The sequence below is a fragment of the Ascaphus truei genome, unplaced genomic scaffold (assembly GCF_040206685.1).
Source record: "Ascaphus truei isolate aAscTru1 unplaced genomic scaffold, aAscTru1.hap1 HAP1_SCAFFOLD_1389, whole genome shotgun sequence".
In the NCBI taxonomy this organism is placed as follows: domain Eukaryota; kingdom Metazoa; phylum Chordata; class Amphibia; order Anura; family Ascaphidae; genus Ascaphus; species Ascaphus truei.
Window position 1 is genome coordinate 58,538 of NW_027454269.1, and position 14,824 is coordinate 73,361.

At 66.7% G+C, this 14,824-nt stretch overlaps 1 protein-coding gene across 1 annotated transcript; it reads left to right on the plus strand.

Moving 5' to 3' along the window:
* Positions 1 to 12,168: 12,168 nt before the first annotated feature.
* Positions 12,169 to 13,490, plus strand: LOC142475797 (uncharacterized). Its single transcript, XM_075581531.1, has one exon. The coding sequence runs from the start codon at positions 12,440 to 12,442 to the stop codon at positions 13,328 to 13,330; it is 891 nt and encodes a 296-aa protein (XP_075437646.1). The 5' UTR covers positions 12,169 to 12,439; the 3' UTR covers positions 13,331 to 13,490.
* Positions 13,491 to 14,824: the final 1,334 nt, after the last annotated feature.

The window sequence follows — 14,824 nt, forward strand, 5'->3', positions numbered from 1 at the left end:
CTCCCCTCCCTGCCCCCTGTGTGATCCTGCGCCTCCCCTCCCTGCCTCCTGTGTGATCCTGCACCTCCTCTCCCTGCCTCCTGTGTGATCCTGCACCTCCTCTCCCTGCCTCCTGTGTGATCCTGCACCTCCTCTCCCTGCCCCCTGTGTGATCCTGCACCTCCCCTTCCTGCCTCCTGTGTGATCCTGCACCTCCTCTCCCTGCCTCCTGTGTGATCATGCACCTCCCCTCCCTGCCCCCTGTGTGATCCTGCGCCTCCCCTCCCTGCCCCCTGTGTGATCCTGCACCTCCCCTCCCTGCCCCCTGTGTGATCCTGCACCTCCCCTCCCTGCCTCCTGTGATCCTGCACCTCCCCTCCCTGCCTCCTGTGTGAGCCTGCGCCTCCCCTCCCTGCCCCCTGTGTGAGCCTGCGCCTCCCCTCCCTGCCCCCTGTGTGATCCTGCACCTCCCCTCCCTGCCTCCTGTGTGATCCCGCACCTCCCCTCCCTGCCCCCTGTGTGATCCCGCACCTCCCCTCCCTGCCTCCTGTGTGATCCTGCACCTCCCCTCCCTGCCTCCTGTGTGAGCTGCACCTCCCCTCCCTGCCCCCTGTGTGATCCTGCACCTCCCCTCCCTGCCCCCTGTGTGATCCTGCACCTCCCCTCCCTGCCCCCTGTGTGATCCTGCACCTCCCCTCCCTGCTCCCTGTGTGATCCTGCACCTCCCCTCCCTGCCCCCTGTGTGATCCTGCACCTCCCCTCCCTGCCCCCTGTGTGATTCTGCACCTCCCCTCCCTGCCTCCTGTGTGATCCTGCACCTCCCCTCCCTGCCCCGTGTGATCCTGCACCTCCCCTCCCTGCCTCCTGTGTGATCCTGCGCCTCCCCTCCCTGCCCCCTGTGTGATCCTGCACCTCCCCTCCCTGCCCCCTGTGTGATCTTGCGCCTCCCCTCCCTGCTCCCTGTGTGATCCTGCACCTCCCCTCCCCCTGTGTGATCCTGCACCTCCCCTCCCTGCCCCCTGTGTGAGCTGCACCTCCCCTCCCTGCCCCCTGTGTGATCCTGCACCTCCCCTCCCTGCCCCTGTGTGATCCCGCACCTCCCCTCCCTGCCCCCTGTGTGATCCCGCACCTCCCCTCCCTGCCCCCTGTGTGATCCTGCACCTCCCCTCCCTGCCCCCTGTGTGATCCTGCACTTCCCCTCCCTGCCCCCTGTGTGATCCTGCACTTCCCCTCTCTGCCCCCTGTGTGATCCTGCACCTCCCCTCCCTGCCCCCTGTGTGATCCTGCACCTCCCCTCCCTGTCCCCTGTGTGATCCTGCACCTCCCCTCCCTGCACCTCCCCTCCCTGCCCCCTGTGTGATCCTGCACCTCCCCTCCCTGCCACCTGTGTGAGCTGCACCTCCCCTCCCTGCCTCCTGTGTGATCCTGCACCTCCCCTCCCTGCCTCCTGTGTGAGCCTGCGCCTCCCCTCCCTGCCACCTGTGTGAGCTGCACCTCCCCTCCCTGCCCCCTGTGTGATCCTGCACCTCCCCCCACTGCCTCCTGTGTGATCCTGCACCTCCCCTCCCTGCCTCCTGTGTGAGCCTGCGCCTCCCCTCCCTGCCCCATGTGTGATCCTGCGCCTCCCCTCCCTGCCCCCTGTGTGATCCTACACCTCCCCTCCCTGCCTCCTGTGTGATCCTGCACCTCCCCTCCCTGCACCTCCTCTCCCTGCACCTCCCCTCCCTGCCTCCTGTGTGATCCTGCGCCTCCCTGCCCCCTGTGTGATCCTGCACCTCCCCTCCCTGCCTCCTGTGTGATCCTGCACCTCCCCTCCCTGCCTCCTGTGTGAGCTGCACCTCCCCTCCCTGCCTCCTGTGTGAGCTGCACCTCCCCTCCCTGCCCCCTGTGTGATCCTGCACCTCCCCTCCCTGCTCCCTGTGTGATCCTGCACCTCCCCTCCCTGCCCCCTGTGTGATCCTGCACTTCCCCTCCCTGCCCCCTGTGTGATCCTGCACCTCCCCTCCCTGCCCCCTGTGTGATCCTGCACCTCCCCTCCCTGTCCCCTGTGATCCTGCACCTCCCCTCCCTGCACCTCCCCTCCCTGCCCCCTGTGTGATCCTGCACCTCCCCTCCCTGCCACCTGTGTGAGCTGCACCTCCCCTCCCTGCCTCCTGTGTGAGCCTGCGCCTCCACTCCCTGCCACCTGTGTGAGCTGCACCTCCCCTCCCTGCCCCCTGTGTGATCCTGCACCTCCCCCCACTGCCTCCTGTGTGATCCTGCACCTCCCCTCCCTGCCTCCTGTGTGAGCCTGCGCCTCCCCTCCCTGCCCCCTGTGTGATCCTGCGCCTCCCCTCCCTGCCCCCTGTGTGATCCTGCGCCTCCCCTCCCTGCCCCCTGTGTGATCCTGCGCCTCCCCTCCCTGCCCCCTGTGTGATCCTACACCTCCCCTCCCTGCCACCTGTGTGATCCTGCACCTCCCCTCCCTGCACCTCCCCTCCCTGCCTCCTGTGTGATCCTGCGCCTCCCCTCCCTGCCCCCTGTGTGATCCTGCACCTCCCCTCCCTGCCCCCTGTGTGATCCTGCGCCTCCCCTCCCTGCCTCCTGTGTGATCATGCACCTCCCCTCCCTGCCTCCTGTGTGATCCTGCACCTCCCCTCCCTGCCTCCTGTGTGAGCTGCGCCTCCCCTCCCTGCCTCCTGTGTGATCCTGCACCTCCCCTCCCTGCCTCCTGTGTGAGCTGCACCTCCCCTCCCTGCCTCCTGTGTGATCCTGCGCCTCCCCTCCCTGCCCCCTGTGTGATCCTGCACCTCCCCTCCCTGCCCCCTGTGTGATCCTGCGCCTCCCCTCCCTGCCTCCTGTGTGATCATGCACCTCCCCTCCCTGCCTCCTGTGTGATCCTGCACCTCCCCTCCCTGCCTCCTGTGTGAGCTGCGCCTCCCCTCCCTGCCTCCTGTGTGATCCTGCACCTCCCCTCCCTGCCCCCTGTGTTATCCTGCACCTCCCCTCCCTGCCCCCTGTGTGATCCTGCACCTCCCCTCCCTGCCTCCTGTGTGAGCTGCGCCTCCCCTCCCTGCCTCCTGTGTGATCCTGCGCCTCCCCTCCCTGCCCCCTGTGTGATCCTGCGCCTCCCCTCCCTGCCCCCTGTGTGATCCTGCGCCTCCCCTCCCTGCTCCCTGTGTGATCCTGCACCTCCCCTCCCTGCCCCGTGTGATCCTGCACCTCCCCTCCCTGCCCCCTGTGTGATCCTGCGCCTCCCCTCCCTGCTCCCTGTGTGATCCTGCGCCTCCCCTCCCTGCCCCCTGTGTGATCCTGCACCTCCCCTCCCTGCCTCCTGTGTGATCCTGCACCTCCCCTCCCTGCCCCCTGTGTGATTCTGCACCTCCCCTCCCTGCCTCCTGTGTGATCATGCACCTCCCCTCCCTGCCTCCTGTGTGATCCTGCACCTCCCCTCCCTGCCTCCTGTGTGATCCTGCACCTCCCCTCCCTGCACCTCCCCTCCCTGCCCCCTGTGTGATCCTGCACCTCCCCTCCCTGCACCTCCCCTCCCTGCTCCCTGTGTGATCCTGCGCCTCCCCTCCCTGCCCCCTGTGTGATCATGCACCTCTCCTCCCTGCTCCCTGTGTGATCCTGCGCCTCCCCTCCCTGCCCCCTGTGTGATCCTGCACCTCCCCTCCCTGCCTCCTGTGTGATCCTGCACCTCCCCTCCCTGCCCCCTGTGTGATTCTGCACCTCCCCTCCCTGCCTCCTGTGTGATCATGCACCTCCCCTCCCTGCCTCCTGTGTGAGCTGCACCTCCCCTCCCTGCCTCCTGTTTGATCATGCACCTCCCCTCCCTGCCTCCTTTGTGATCCTGCACCTCCCCTCCCTGCCTCCTGTGTGATCCTGCACCTCCCCTCCCTGCCTCCTGTGTGATCCTGCACCTCCCCTCCCTGCCCCCTGTGTGATCCTGCACCTCCCCTCCCCGTGTGATCCTGCACCTCCCCTCCTTGCCTCCTTTATGATCCTGCACCTCCCCTCCCTGCCTCCTGTTTGAGCTGCACCTCCCCTCCCTGCCTCCTGTGTGATCCTGCACCTCCCCTCCCTGCCCCCTTTGTGATCCTGCATCTCCCCTCCCTGCCTCCTGTGTGAGCCTGCACCTCCCCTCCCTGCCTCCTGTGTGAGCCTGCACCTCCCTTCCCTGCCTCCTGTGTGATCCTGCACCTGCCCTCCCTGCCCCCTGTGTGATCCTGCACCTCCCCTCCCCTGTGTGAGCTGCACCTCCCCTCCCTGCCCCCTGTGTGATCCTGCGCCTCCCCTCTCTGCCCCCTGTGTGATCCTGCACCTCGCCTCCCTGCCTCCTGTGTGATCCTGCACCTCCCCTCCCTGCCTCCTGTGTGATCCTGCACCTCGCCTCCCTGCCCCTGTGTGATCCTGCACCTCCCCTCCATGCCCCCTGTGTGAGCTGCACCTCCCCTCCCTGCCTCCTGTGTGAGCTGCACCTCCCCTCCCTGCCTCCTGTGTGAGCCTGCACCTCCCCTCCCTGCCTCCTGTGTGATCCTGCACCTCCCCTCCCTGCCCCCTGTGTGAGCTGCACCTCCCCTCCCTGCCTCCTGTGTGAGCTGCACCTCCCCTCCCTGCCTCCTGTGTGATCCTGCACCTCCCCTCCCTGCCCCCTGTGTGATCCTCCCCTCCCTGCCCCCTGTGTGATCCTCCCCTCCCTGCCTCCTGTGTGCTCCTGCCTCTCCCCTCCCTGCCTCCTGTGTGAGCTGCACCTCCCCTCCCTGCCTCCTGTGTGAGCTGCACCTCCCCTCCCTGCCCCCTGTGTGATCCTGCACCTCCCCTCATTGCCTCCTGTGTGATCCCGCACCTCCCCTCCCTGCCCCCTGTGTGATCCTGCACCTCCCCTCCCTGCCTCCTGTGTGATCCTGCACCTCCCCTCCCTGCACCTCCCCTCCCTGCCTCCTGTGTGAGCTGCACCTCCCCTCCCTGCCCCCTGTGTGATCCTGCACCTCCCCTCCCTGCCTCCTGTGTGATCCTGCACCTCCCCTCCCTGCCTCCTGTGTGATCCTGCACCTCCCCTCCCTGCCTCCTGTGTGATCCTGCGCCTCCCCTCCCTGCTCCCTGTGTGAGTCTGCACCTCCCCTCCCTGCCTCCTGTGTGATCCTGCACCTCCCCTCCCAGCCCCCTGTGTGATCCTGCACCTCCCCTCCCTGCCCCCTGTGTGAGCTGCACCTCCCCTCCCTGCCTCCTGTGTGATCCTGCACCTCCCCTCCCTGCCTCCTGTGTGATCCTGCACCTCCCCTCCCTGCCTCCTGTGTGATCCTGCACCTCCCCTCCCATCCCCCTGTGTGATCCTGCACCTCCCCTCCCTGCCCCCTGTGTGAGCTGCACCTCCCCTCCCTGCCCCCTGTGTGATCCTGCACCTTCCCTCCCTGCCTCCTGTGTGATCCTGCCCCTCCCTGCACCTCCCCTCCCTGCCCCTGTATGAGCTGCACCTCCCCTCCCTGCCTCCTGTGTGATCCTGTACCTCCCCTCCCTGCCCCCTGTGTGATCCTCACCTCCCCTCCCTGCCTCCTGTGTGCTCCTGCCTCTCCCCTCCCTGCCTCCTGTGTGAGCTGCACCTCCCCTCCCTGCCTCCTGTGTGATCCTGCACCTCCCCTCCCTGCCTCCTGTGTGAGCTGCACCTCCCCTCCCTGTCTCCTGTGTGATCCTGCACCTCCCCTCACTGCCTCCTGTGTGATCCCGCACCTCCCCTCCCTGCCTCATGTGTGATCCTGCACCTCCCCTCCCTGCACCTCCCCTCCCTGCACCTCCCCTCCCTGCCTCCTGTGTGAGCTGCACCTCCCCTCCCTGCCCCCTGTGTGATCCTGCACCTCCCCTCCCTGCCTCCTGTGTGATCCTGCACCTCCCCTCCCTGCCTCCTGTGTGATCCTGCACCTCCCCTCCCTGCCTCCTGTGTGATCCTGCACCTCCCCTCCCTGCCTCCTGTGTGATCCTGCACCTCCCCTCCCTGCCTCCTGTGTGATCCTGCGCCTCCCCTCCCTGCTCCCTGTGTGAGTCTGCACCTCCCCTCCCTGCCTCCTGTGTGATCCTGCACCTCCCCTCCCTGCCCCCTGTGTGAGCTGCACCTCCCCTCCCTGCCTCCTGTGTGTTCCTGCACCTCCCCTCCCTGCACCTCCCCTCCCTGCCTCCTGTGTGATCCTGCACCTCCCCTCCCTGCCTCCTGTGTGATCCTGCACCTCCCCTCCCAGCCCCCTGTGTGATCCTGCACCTCCCCTCCCTGCCCCCTGTGTGAGCTGCACCTCCCCTCCCTGCCTCCTGTGTGATCCTGCCCCTCCCCTCCCTGCACCTCCCCTCCCTGCCTCCTGTGTGATCCTGCACCTCCCCTCCCTGCACCTCCCCTCCCTGCCCCCTGTGTGATCCTGCACCTCCCCTCCCTGCCTCCTGTGTGAGCTGCACCTCCCCTCCCTGCCTCCTGTGTGAGCTGCACCTCCCCTCCCTGCCTCCTGTGTGAGCCTGCACCTCCCCTCCCTGCCCCCTGTGTGATCCTGCACCTCCCCTCCCTGCCTCCTGTGTGAGCTGCACCTCCCCTCCCTGCCCCTGTGTGAGCTGCACCTCCCCTCCCTGCACCTCCCCTCCCTGCCCCTGTGTGAGCTGCACCTCCCCTCCCTGCACCTCCCCTCCCTGCACCTCCCCTCCCTGCACCTCCCCTCCCTGCACCTCCCCTCCCTGCACCTCCCCTCCCTGCCTCCTGTGTGAGCTGCACCTCCCCTCCCTGCCTCCTGTGTGATCCTGCACCTCCCCTCCCTGCCCCCTGTGTGATCCTGCACCTTCCCTCCCTGCCTCCTGTGTGATCCTGCCCCTCCCTGCACCTCCCCTCCCTGCCCCTGTGTGAGCTGCACCTCGCCTCCCTGCACCTCCCCTCCCTGCCCCTGTGTGAGCTGCACCTCCCCTCCCTGCCCCTGTGTGAGCTGCACCTCCCCTCCCTGCACCTCCCCTCCCTGCACCTCCCCTCCCTGCACCTCCCCTCCCTGCACCTCCCCTCCCTGCCTCCTGTGTGATCCTGCACCTCCCCTCCCTGCCTCCTGTGTGATCCTGCACCTCCCCTCCCTGCCTCCTGTGTGATCCTGCACCTCCCCTCCCTGCCCCCTGTGTGATCCTGCACCTCCCCTCCCTGCCTCCTGTGTGATCCTGCACCTCCCCTCCCTGCCTCCTGTGTGATCCTGCACCTCCCCTCCCTGCCCCCTGTGTGATCCTGCGCCTCCCCTCCCTGCCCCCTGTGTGAGCCTGCGCCTCCCCTCCCTGCCCCCTGTGTGATCCTGCACCTCCCCTCCCTGCCTCCTGTGTGATCCTGCACCTCCCCTCCCTGCCTCCTGTGTGATCCTGCACCTCCCCTCCCTGCCCCTGTGTGATCCTGAGCCTCCCCTCCCTGCTCCCTGTGTGATCCTGCACCTCCCCTCCCTGCCCCCTGTGTGATCCTGCACCTCCCTCCCTGCCTCCTGTGTGATCCTGCACCTCCCCTCCCTGCCTCCTGTGTGATCCTGCACCTCCCCTCCCTGCCTCCTGTGTGAGCTGCACCTCCCCTCCCTGCCTCCTGTGTGAGCTGCACCTCCCCTCCCTGCCCCCCGTGTGATCCCGCACCTCCCCTCCCTTGCCCCTGTGTGATCCTGCGCCTCCCCTCCCTGCTCCCTGTTTGATCCTACGCCTCCCCTCCCTGCCCCCTGTGTGATCCTGCACCTCCCCTCCCTGCCCCCTGTGTGATCCTGCACCTCCCCTCCCTGCCCCCTGTGTGATCCTGCACCTCCCCTCCCTGCCCCCTGTGTGATCCTGCACCTCCCCTCCCTGCCCCCTGTGTGATCCTGCACCTCCCCTCCCTGCCCCCTGTGTGATCCTGCACCTCCCCTCCCTGCCTCCTGTGTGAGCTGCACCTCCCCTCCCTGCCTCCTGTGTAACTGCACCTCCCCTCCCTGCCTCCTGTGTGACCCTGCACCTCCCCTCCCTGCCCCCTGTGTGATCCTGCACCTCCCCTCCCTGCCTCCTGTGTGATCCTGCACCTCCCCTCCCTGCCTCCTGTGTGATCCTGCGCCTCCCCTCCCTGCCCCCTGTGTGATCCTGCACCTCCCCTCCCTGCCCCCTGTGTGATCCTGCGCCTCCCCTCCCTGCTCCCTGTGTGATCCTGCACCTCCCCTCCCTGCCCCCTGTGTGATCCTGCACCTCCCCTCCCTGCCTCCTGTGTGAGCTGCACCTCCCCTCCCTTGCCCCTGTGTGATCCTGCGCCTCCCCTCCCTGCTCCCTGTTTGATCCTACGCCTCCCCTCCCTGCCCCCTGTGTGATCCTGCACCTCCCCTCCCTGCCCCGTGTGATCCTGCACCTCCCCTCCCTGCCCCCTGTGTGAACCTGCACCTCCCCTCCCTGCCCCCTGTGTGATCCTGCACCTCCCCTCCCTGCCCCCTGTGTGATCCTGCACCTCCCCTCCCTGCCTCCTGTGTGAGCTGCACCTCCCCTCCCTGCCTCCTGTGTAACTGCACCTCCCCTCCCTGCCTCCTGTGTGATCCTGCACCTCCCCTCCCTGCCTCCTGTGTGATCCTGCACCTCCCCTCCCTGCCTCCTGTGTGATCCTGCACCTCCCCTCCCTGCCCCCTGTGTGATCCTGCACCTCCCCTCCCTGCCTCCTGTGTGATCATGCACCTCCCCTCCCTGCACCTCCCCTCCCTGCCTCCTGTGTGATCTTGCACCTCCCCTCCCTGCCTCCTGTGTGATCCTGCACCTCCCCTCCCTGCCCCCTGTGTGATCCTGCACCTCCCCTCCCTTCCCCGTGTGATCCTGCACCACCCCTCCCTGCCTCCTTTGTGATCCTGCACCTCCCCTCCTTGCACCTCCCCTCCCTGCCTCCTGTGTGATCCTGCACCCCCCCTCCCTGCCTCCTGTGTGATCCTGCACCTCCCCTCCCTGCCTCCTGTGTGATCCTGCACCTCCCCTCCCTGCCTCCTGTGTGATCCTGCGCCTCCCCTCCCTGCTCCCTGTGTGAGTCTGCACCTCCCCTCCCTGCCTCCTGTGTGATCCTGCACCTCCCCTCCCTGCCTCCTGTGTGATCCTGCACCTCCCCTCCCTGCACCTCCCCTCCCTGCCTCCTGTGTGATCCTGCACCTCCCCTCCCAGCCCCCTGTGTGATCCTGCACCTCCCCTCCCTGCCCCCTGTGTGAGCTGCACCTCCCCTCCCTGCCTCCTGTGTGATCCTGCACCTCCCCTCCCAGCCCCCTGTGTGATCCTGCACCTCCCCTCCCTGCCCCCTGTGTGAGCTGCACCTCCCCTCCCTGCCCCCTGTGTGATCCTGCACCTTCCCTCCCTGCCTCCTGTGTGATCCTGCACCTCCCCTCCCTGCCCCCTGTGTGATCCTGCACCTCCCCTCCCTGCCCCCTGTGTGATCCTGCCCCTCCCCTCCCTGCACCTCCCCTCCCTGCCTCCTGTGTGAGCTGCACCTCCCCTCCCTGCCTGCTGTGTGAGCTGCACCTCCCCTCCCTGCCTCCTGTGTGATCCTGCACCTCCCCTCCCTGCCTCCTGTGTGATCCTGCACCTCCCCTCCCTGCCCCTGTGTGATCCTGAGCCTCCCCTCCCTGCTCCCTGTGTGATCCTGCACCTCCCCTCCCTGCCCCCTGTGTGATCCTGCACCTCCCTCCCTGCCTCCTGTGTGATCCTGCACCTCCCCTCCCTGCCTCCTGTGTGATCCTGCACCTCCCCTCCCTGCCTCCTGTGTGAGCTGCACCTCCCCTCCCTGCCTCCTGTGTGAGCTGCACCTCCCCTCCCTGCCCCCCGTGTGATCCCGCACCTCCCCTCCCTTGCCCCTGTGTGATCCTGCGCCTCCCCTCCCTGCTCCCTGTTTGATCCTACGCCTCCCCTCCCTGCCCCCTGTGTGATCCTGCACCTCCCCTCCCTGCCCCCTGTGTGATCCTGCACCTCCCCTCCCTGCCCCCTGTGTGATCCTGCACCTCCCCTCCCTGCCCCCTGTGTGATCCTGCACCTCCCCTCCCTGCCCCCTGTGTGATCCTGCACCTCCCCTCCCTGCCCCCTGTGTGATCCTGCACCTCCCCTCCCTGCCTCCTGTGTGAGCTGCACCTCCCCTCCCTGCCTCCTGTGTAACTGCACCTCCCCTCCCTGCCTCCTGTGTGACCCTGCACCTCCCCTCCCTGCCCCCTGTGTGATCCTGCACCTCCCCTCCCTGCCTCCTGTGTGATCCTGCACCTCCCCTCCCTGCCTCCTGTGTGATCCTGCGCCTCCCCTCCCTGCCCCCTGTGTGATCCTGCACCTCCCCTCCCTGCCCCCTGTGTGATCCTGCGCCTCCCCTCCCTGCTCCCTGTGTGATCCTGCACCTCCCCTCCCTGCCCCCTGTGTGATCCTGCACCTCCCCTCCCTGCCTCCTGTGTGAGCTGCACCTCCCCTCCCTTGCCCCTGTGTGATCCTGCGCCTCCCCTCCCTGCTCCCTGTTTGATCCTACGCCTCCCCTCCCTGCCCCCTGTGTGATCCTGCACCTCCCCTCCCTGCCCCGTGTGATCCTGCACCTCCCCTCCCTGCCCCCTGTGTGAACCTGCACCTCCCCTCCCTGCCCCCTGTGTGATCCTGCACCTCCCCTCCCTGCCCCCTGTGTGATCCTGCACCTCCCCTCCCTGCCTCCTGTGTGAGCTGCACCTCCCCTCCCTGCCTCCTGTGTAACTGCACCTCCCCTCCCTGCCTCCTGTGTGATCCTGCACCTCCCCTCCCTGCCTCCTGTGTGATCCTGCACCTCCCCTCCCTGCCTCCTGTGTGATCCTGCACCTCCCCTCCCTGCCCCCTGTGTGATCCTGCACCTCCCCTCCCTGCCTCCTGTGTGATCATGCACCTCCCCTCCCTGCACCTCCCCTCCCTGCCTCCTGTGTGATCTTGCACCTCCCCTCCCTGCCTCCTGTGTGATCCTGCACCTCCCCTCCCTGCCCCCTGTGTGATCCTGCACCTCCCCTCCCTTCCCCGTGTGATCCTGCACCACCCCTCCCTGCCTCCTTTGTGATCCTGCACCTCCCCTCCTTGCACCTCCCCTCCCTGCCTCCTGTGTGATCCTGCACCCCCCCTCCCTGCCTCCTGTGTGATCCTGCACCTCCCCTCCCTGCCTCCTGTGTGATCCTGCACCTCCCCTCCCTGCCTCCTGTGTGATCCTGCGCCTCCCCTCCCTGCTCCCTGTGTGAGTCTGCACCTCCCCTCCCTGCCTCCTGTGTGATCCTGCACCTCCCCTCCCTGCCTCCTGTGTGATCCTGCACCTCCCCTCCCTGCACCTCCCCTCCCTGCCTCCTGTGTGATCCTGCACCTCCCCTCCCAGCCCCCTGTGTGATCCTGCACCTCCCCTCCCTGCCCCCTGTGTGAGCTGCACCTCCCCTCCCTGCCTCCTGTGTGATCCTGCACCTCCCCTCCCAGCCCCCTGTGTGATCCTGCACCTCCCCTCCCTGCCCCCTGTGTGAGCTGCACCTCCCCTCCCTGCCCCCTGTGTGATCCTGCACCTTCCCTCCCTGCCTCCTGTGTGATCCTGCACCTCCCCTCCCTGCCCCCTGTGTGATCCTGCACCTCCCCTCCCTGCCCCCTGTGTGATCCTGCCCCTCCCCTCCCTGCACCTCCCCTCCCTGCCTCCTGTGTGAGCTGCACCTCCCCTCCCTGCCTGCTGTGTGAGCTGCACCTCCCCTCCCTGCCCCCTGTGTGAGCTGCACCTCCCCTCCCTGCACCTCCCCTCCCTGCCCCTGTGTGAGCTGCACCTCCCCTCCCTGCCTCCTGTGTGAGCCTGCACCTCCCCTCCCTGCCCCCTGTGTGAGCTGCACCTCCCCTCCCTGCACCTCCCCTCCCTGCCCCTGTGTGATCCTGCACCTCCCCTCCCTGCCTCCTGTGTGATCCTGCACCTCCCCTCCCTGCCTCCTGTGTGATCCTGCACCTCCCCTCCCTGCTCCCTGTGTGATTCTGCACCTCCCCTCCCTTGCCCCTGTGTGATCCTGCGCCTCCCCTCCCTGCCTCCTGTGTGATCCTGCACCTCCCCTCCCTACCTCCTGTGTGATCCTGCACCTCCCCTCCCTGCCTCCTGTGTGATCCTGCACCTCCCCTCCCTGCCCCCTGTGTGATCCTGCACCTCCCCTCCCTGCCCCTGTGTGAGCTGCACCTCCCCTCCCTGCCCCTGTGTGATCCTGCACCTCCCCTCCCTGCCCCTGTGTGAGCTGCACCTCCCCTCCCTGCCCCTGTGTGAGCCTGCAACTCCCCTCCCTGCACCTCCCCTCCCTGCACCTCCCCTCCCTGCCTCCTGTGTGAGCTGCACCTCCCCTCCCTGCACCTCCCCTCCCTGCACCTCCCCTCCCTGCCCCTGTGTGAGCTGCACCTCTGCTCGCACAGACCTGTTCCTCTCCGGAGGGTTCCCGGAGCCCTGGGATGTGACCATGGGCCGTCTGTGCTCGGCATCTCTTTGGCGGGCTGCAGATTTGGCGTCACGCTGTGCACCATGAGAACTCACAGGAGTGTGGAGCTGAGCCATGCCTGTGCTGCGGAGAGCATGGAGCACAAGCGCAGCCCGGGGTGCATCACACCCCGGCTCATTGGACCCACCGATCCCTACTCCTCCAATCGGGCCATCCAGGCTGCCATCCGTGCAGCCAAGCAGCAGAAACGGCGACCCAGAAGCCTCTGCTCAGTGGGCAACAGTGTGCCCCCCCTGCACAGCCCAGGGTCTCGGGGGGGTCTGCTTAACTTCCTGAAGCAGCGGTCAGGGAGGAGATGCGAGCCAGATGGGGACTTCCAGATGCTGAACCATGCTCTCTCTCACCGGCCGCTCAGCATGAGCGTCCTGGAGATTAACCGACTGGACGGGGTCCCGGAGCGAGGTTCCTCAGGCCCAGGGGGGTTCAGCCGCAGCAGCTCTGGGTTCCTGCGTGGAACCTCTCTGTGGAGCAGTCAGCGGTGGAATGTCTTTGGAAGCAGAGCGTCGGACGGCAGCGTGGAGCGGCCGCCACGGAGGAACCTCACCTCCTCCCTGCGGAAGAGCTTCAGCTTCCGGCTTCGTCGGGGGCCAGAGTCCAGGAGAGAGGGAGAGCGGCGGGACAGCCGCGTGCGGAGCCGCAGTGAGGGGGACGCCTGTTCCCTGCACACCGCCTCCTCCCGCAGGGACCTGTTCAGCTCGGAGCCACTGGCACGGAGCAGGGAGACCGGGCACACCAGCTTATGGAAGCTGCTCACCAGCCCCTTTCGAAAGAAGGAGTTCACCGCGAGCAGCGCCCGCCAGGACCTGGACTGCCGCAGAGCCACGGAACCTGTACTGGTGGGGGTGACACGCACAGAGATCAGAGAACGCAGAGGCATGAGGGGTAAGCAGGGCAAGGGAGTCGGCTGTGGGTAAGCCGGGTGCGGGGAGCAGAGGAGATCCTGGTGTGGTTAAGCCGGGTGCGGGGAGCAGAGGAGATCTGGTGTGGGTAACCCGGGTATGGAGAGCAGAGGAGATCCTGGTGTGGGTAAGCCGGGTGCGGGGAGCAGAGGAGATCCTGGTGTGGGTAAGCCGGGTGCGGGGAGCAGAGGAGATCCTGGTGTGGGTAAGCCGGGTATGGAGAGCAGAGGAGATCCTGGTGTGGGTAAGCCGGGTGCGGAGAGCAGAGGAGATCCTGGTGTGGGTAACCCGGGTATGGAGAGCAGAGGAGATCCTGGTGTGGGTAAGCCGGGTGCGGAGAGCAGAGGAGATCCTGGTGTGGGTAAGCCGGGTATGGAGAGCAGAGGAGATCATGGTGTGGGTAAGCCGGGTATGGAGAGCAGAGGAGATCATGGTGTGGGTAAGCCGGGTATGGAGAGCAGAGGAGATCCTGGTGTGGGTAAGCCGGGTATGGAGAGCAGAGGAGATCCTGGTGTGGGTAAGCCGGGTATGGAGAGCAGAGGAGATCCTGGTGTGGGTAACCCGGGTATGGAGGGCAGAGGAGATCCTGGTGTGGGTAAGCCGGGTATGGAGAGCAGAGGAGATCCTGGTGTGGGTAAGCCGGGTATGGAGAGCAGAGGAGATCCTGGTGTGGGTAAGCCGGGTAAGGAGAGCAGAGGAGATCCTGGTGTGGGTAATCCGGGTATGGAGAGCAGAGGAGATCCTTGTGTGGGTAAGCCGGGTATGGAGAGCAGAGGAGATCCTGGTGTGGGTAAGCCGGGTGCAGAGAGCAGAGGAGATCCTGGTGTGGGTAAGCCGGGTATGGAGAGCAGAGGAGATCCTGGTGTGGGTAAGCCGGGTATGGAGAGCAGAGGAGATCCTGGTGTGGGTAAGCCGGGTATGGAGAGCAGAGGAGATCCTGGTGTGGGTAAGCTGGGTATGGAGAGCAGAGGAGATCCTGGTGTGGGTAAGCCGGGTGCGGAGAGCAGAGGAGATCCTGGTGTGGGTAAGCTGGGTATGGAGAGCAGAGGAGATCCTGGTGTGGGTAACCCGGGTGTGGAGAGCAGAGGAGATCCTGGTGTGGGTTAGCCGGGTATGGAGAGCAGAGGAGATCCTGGGGTGTGGGTAAGCCGGGTATGGAGAGCAGAGGAGATCATGGTGTGGGTAAGCCGGGTGCGCGGAGCAGAGGAGATCATGGTGTGGGTAAGCCGGGTGCGGGGAGCAGAGGAGATCCTGGTGTGGGTAAGCCGGGTATGGAGAGCAGAGGAGATCCTGGTGTGGGTAAGCCGAGTACGGAGAGCAGAGGAGATCCTGGTGTGGGTAAGCCGGGTATGGAGAGCAGAGGAGATCCTGGTGTGGGTAAGCCGGGTATGGAGAGCAGAGGAGATCCTGGTGTGGGTAAGCCGGGTATGGAGAGCAGAGGAGATCCTGGTGTGGGTAACCCGGGTATGGAGAGCAGAGGAGATCCTGGTGTGGGTAAGCCGGGTATGG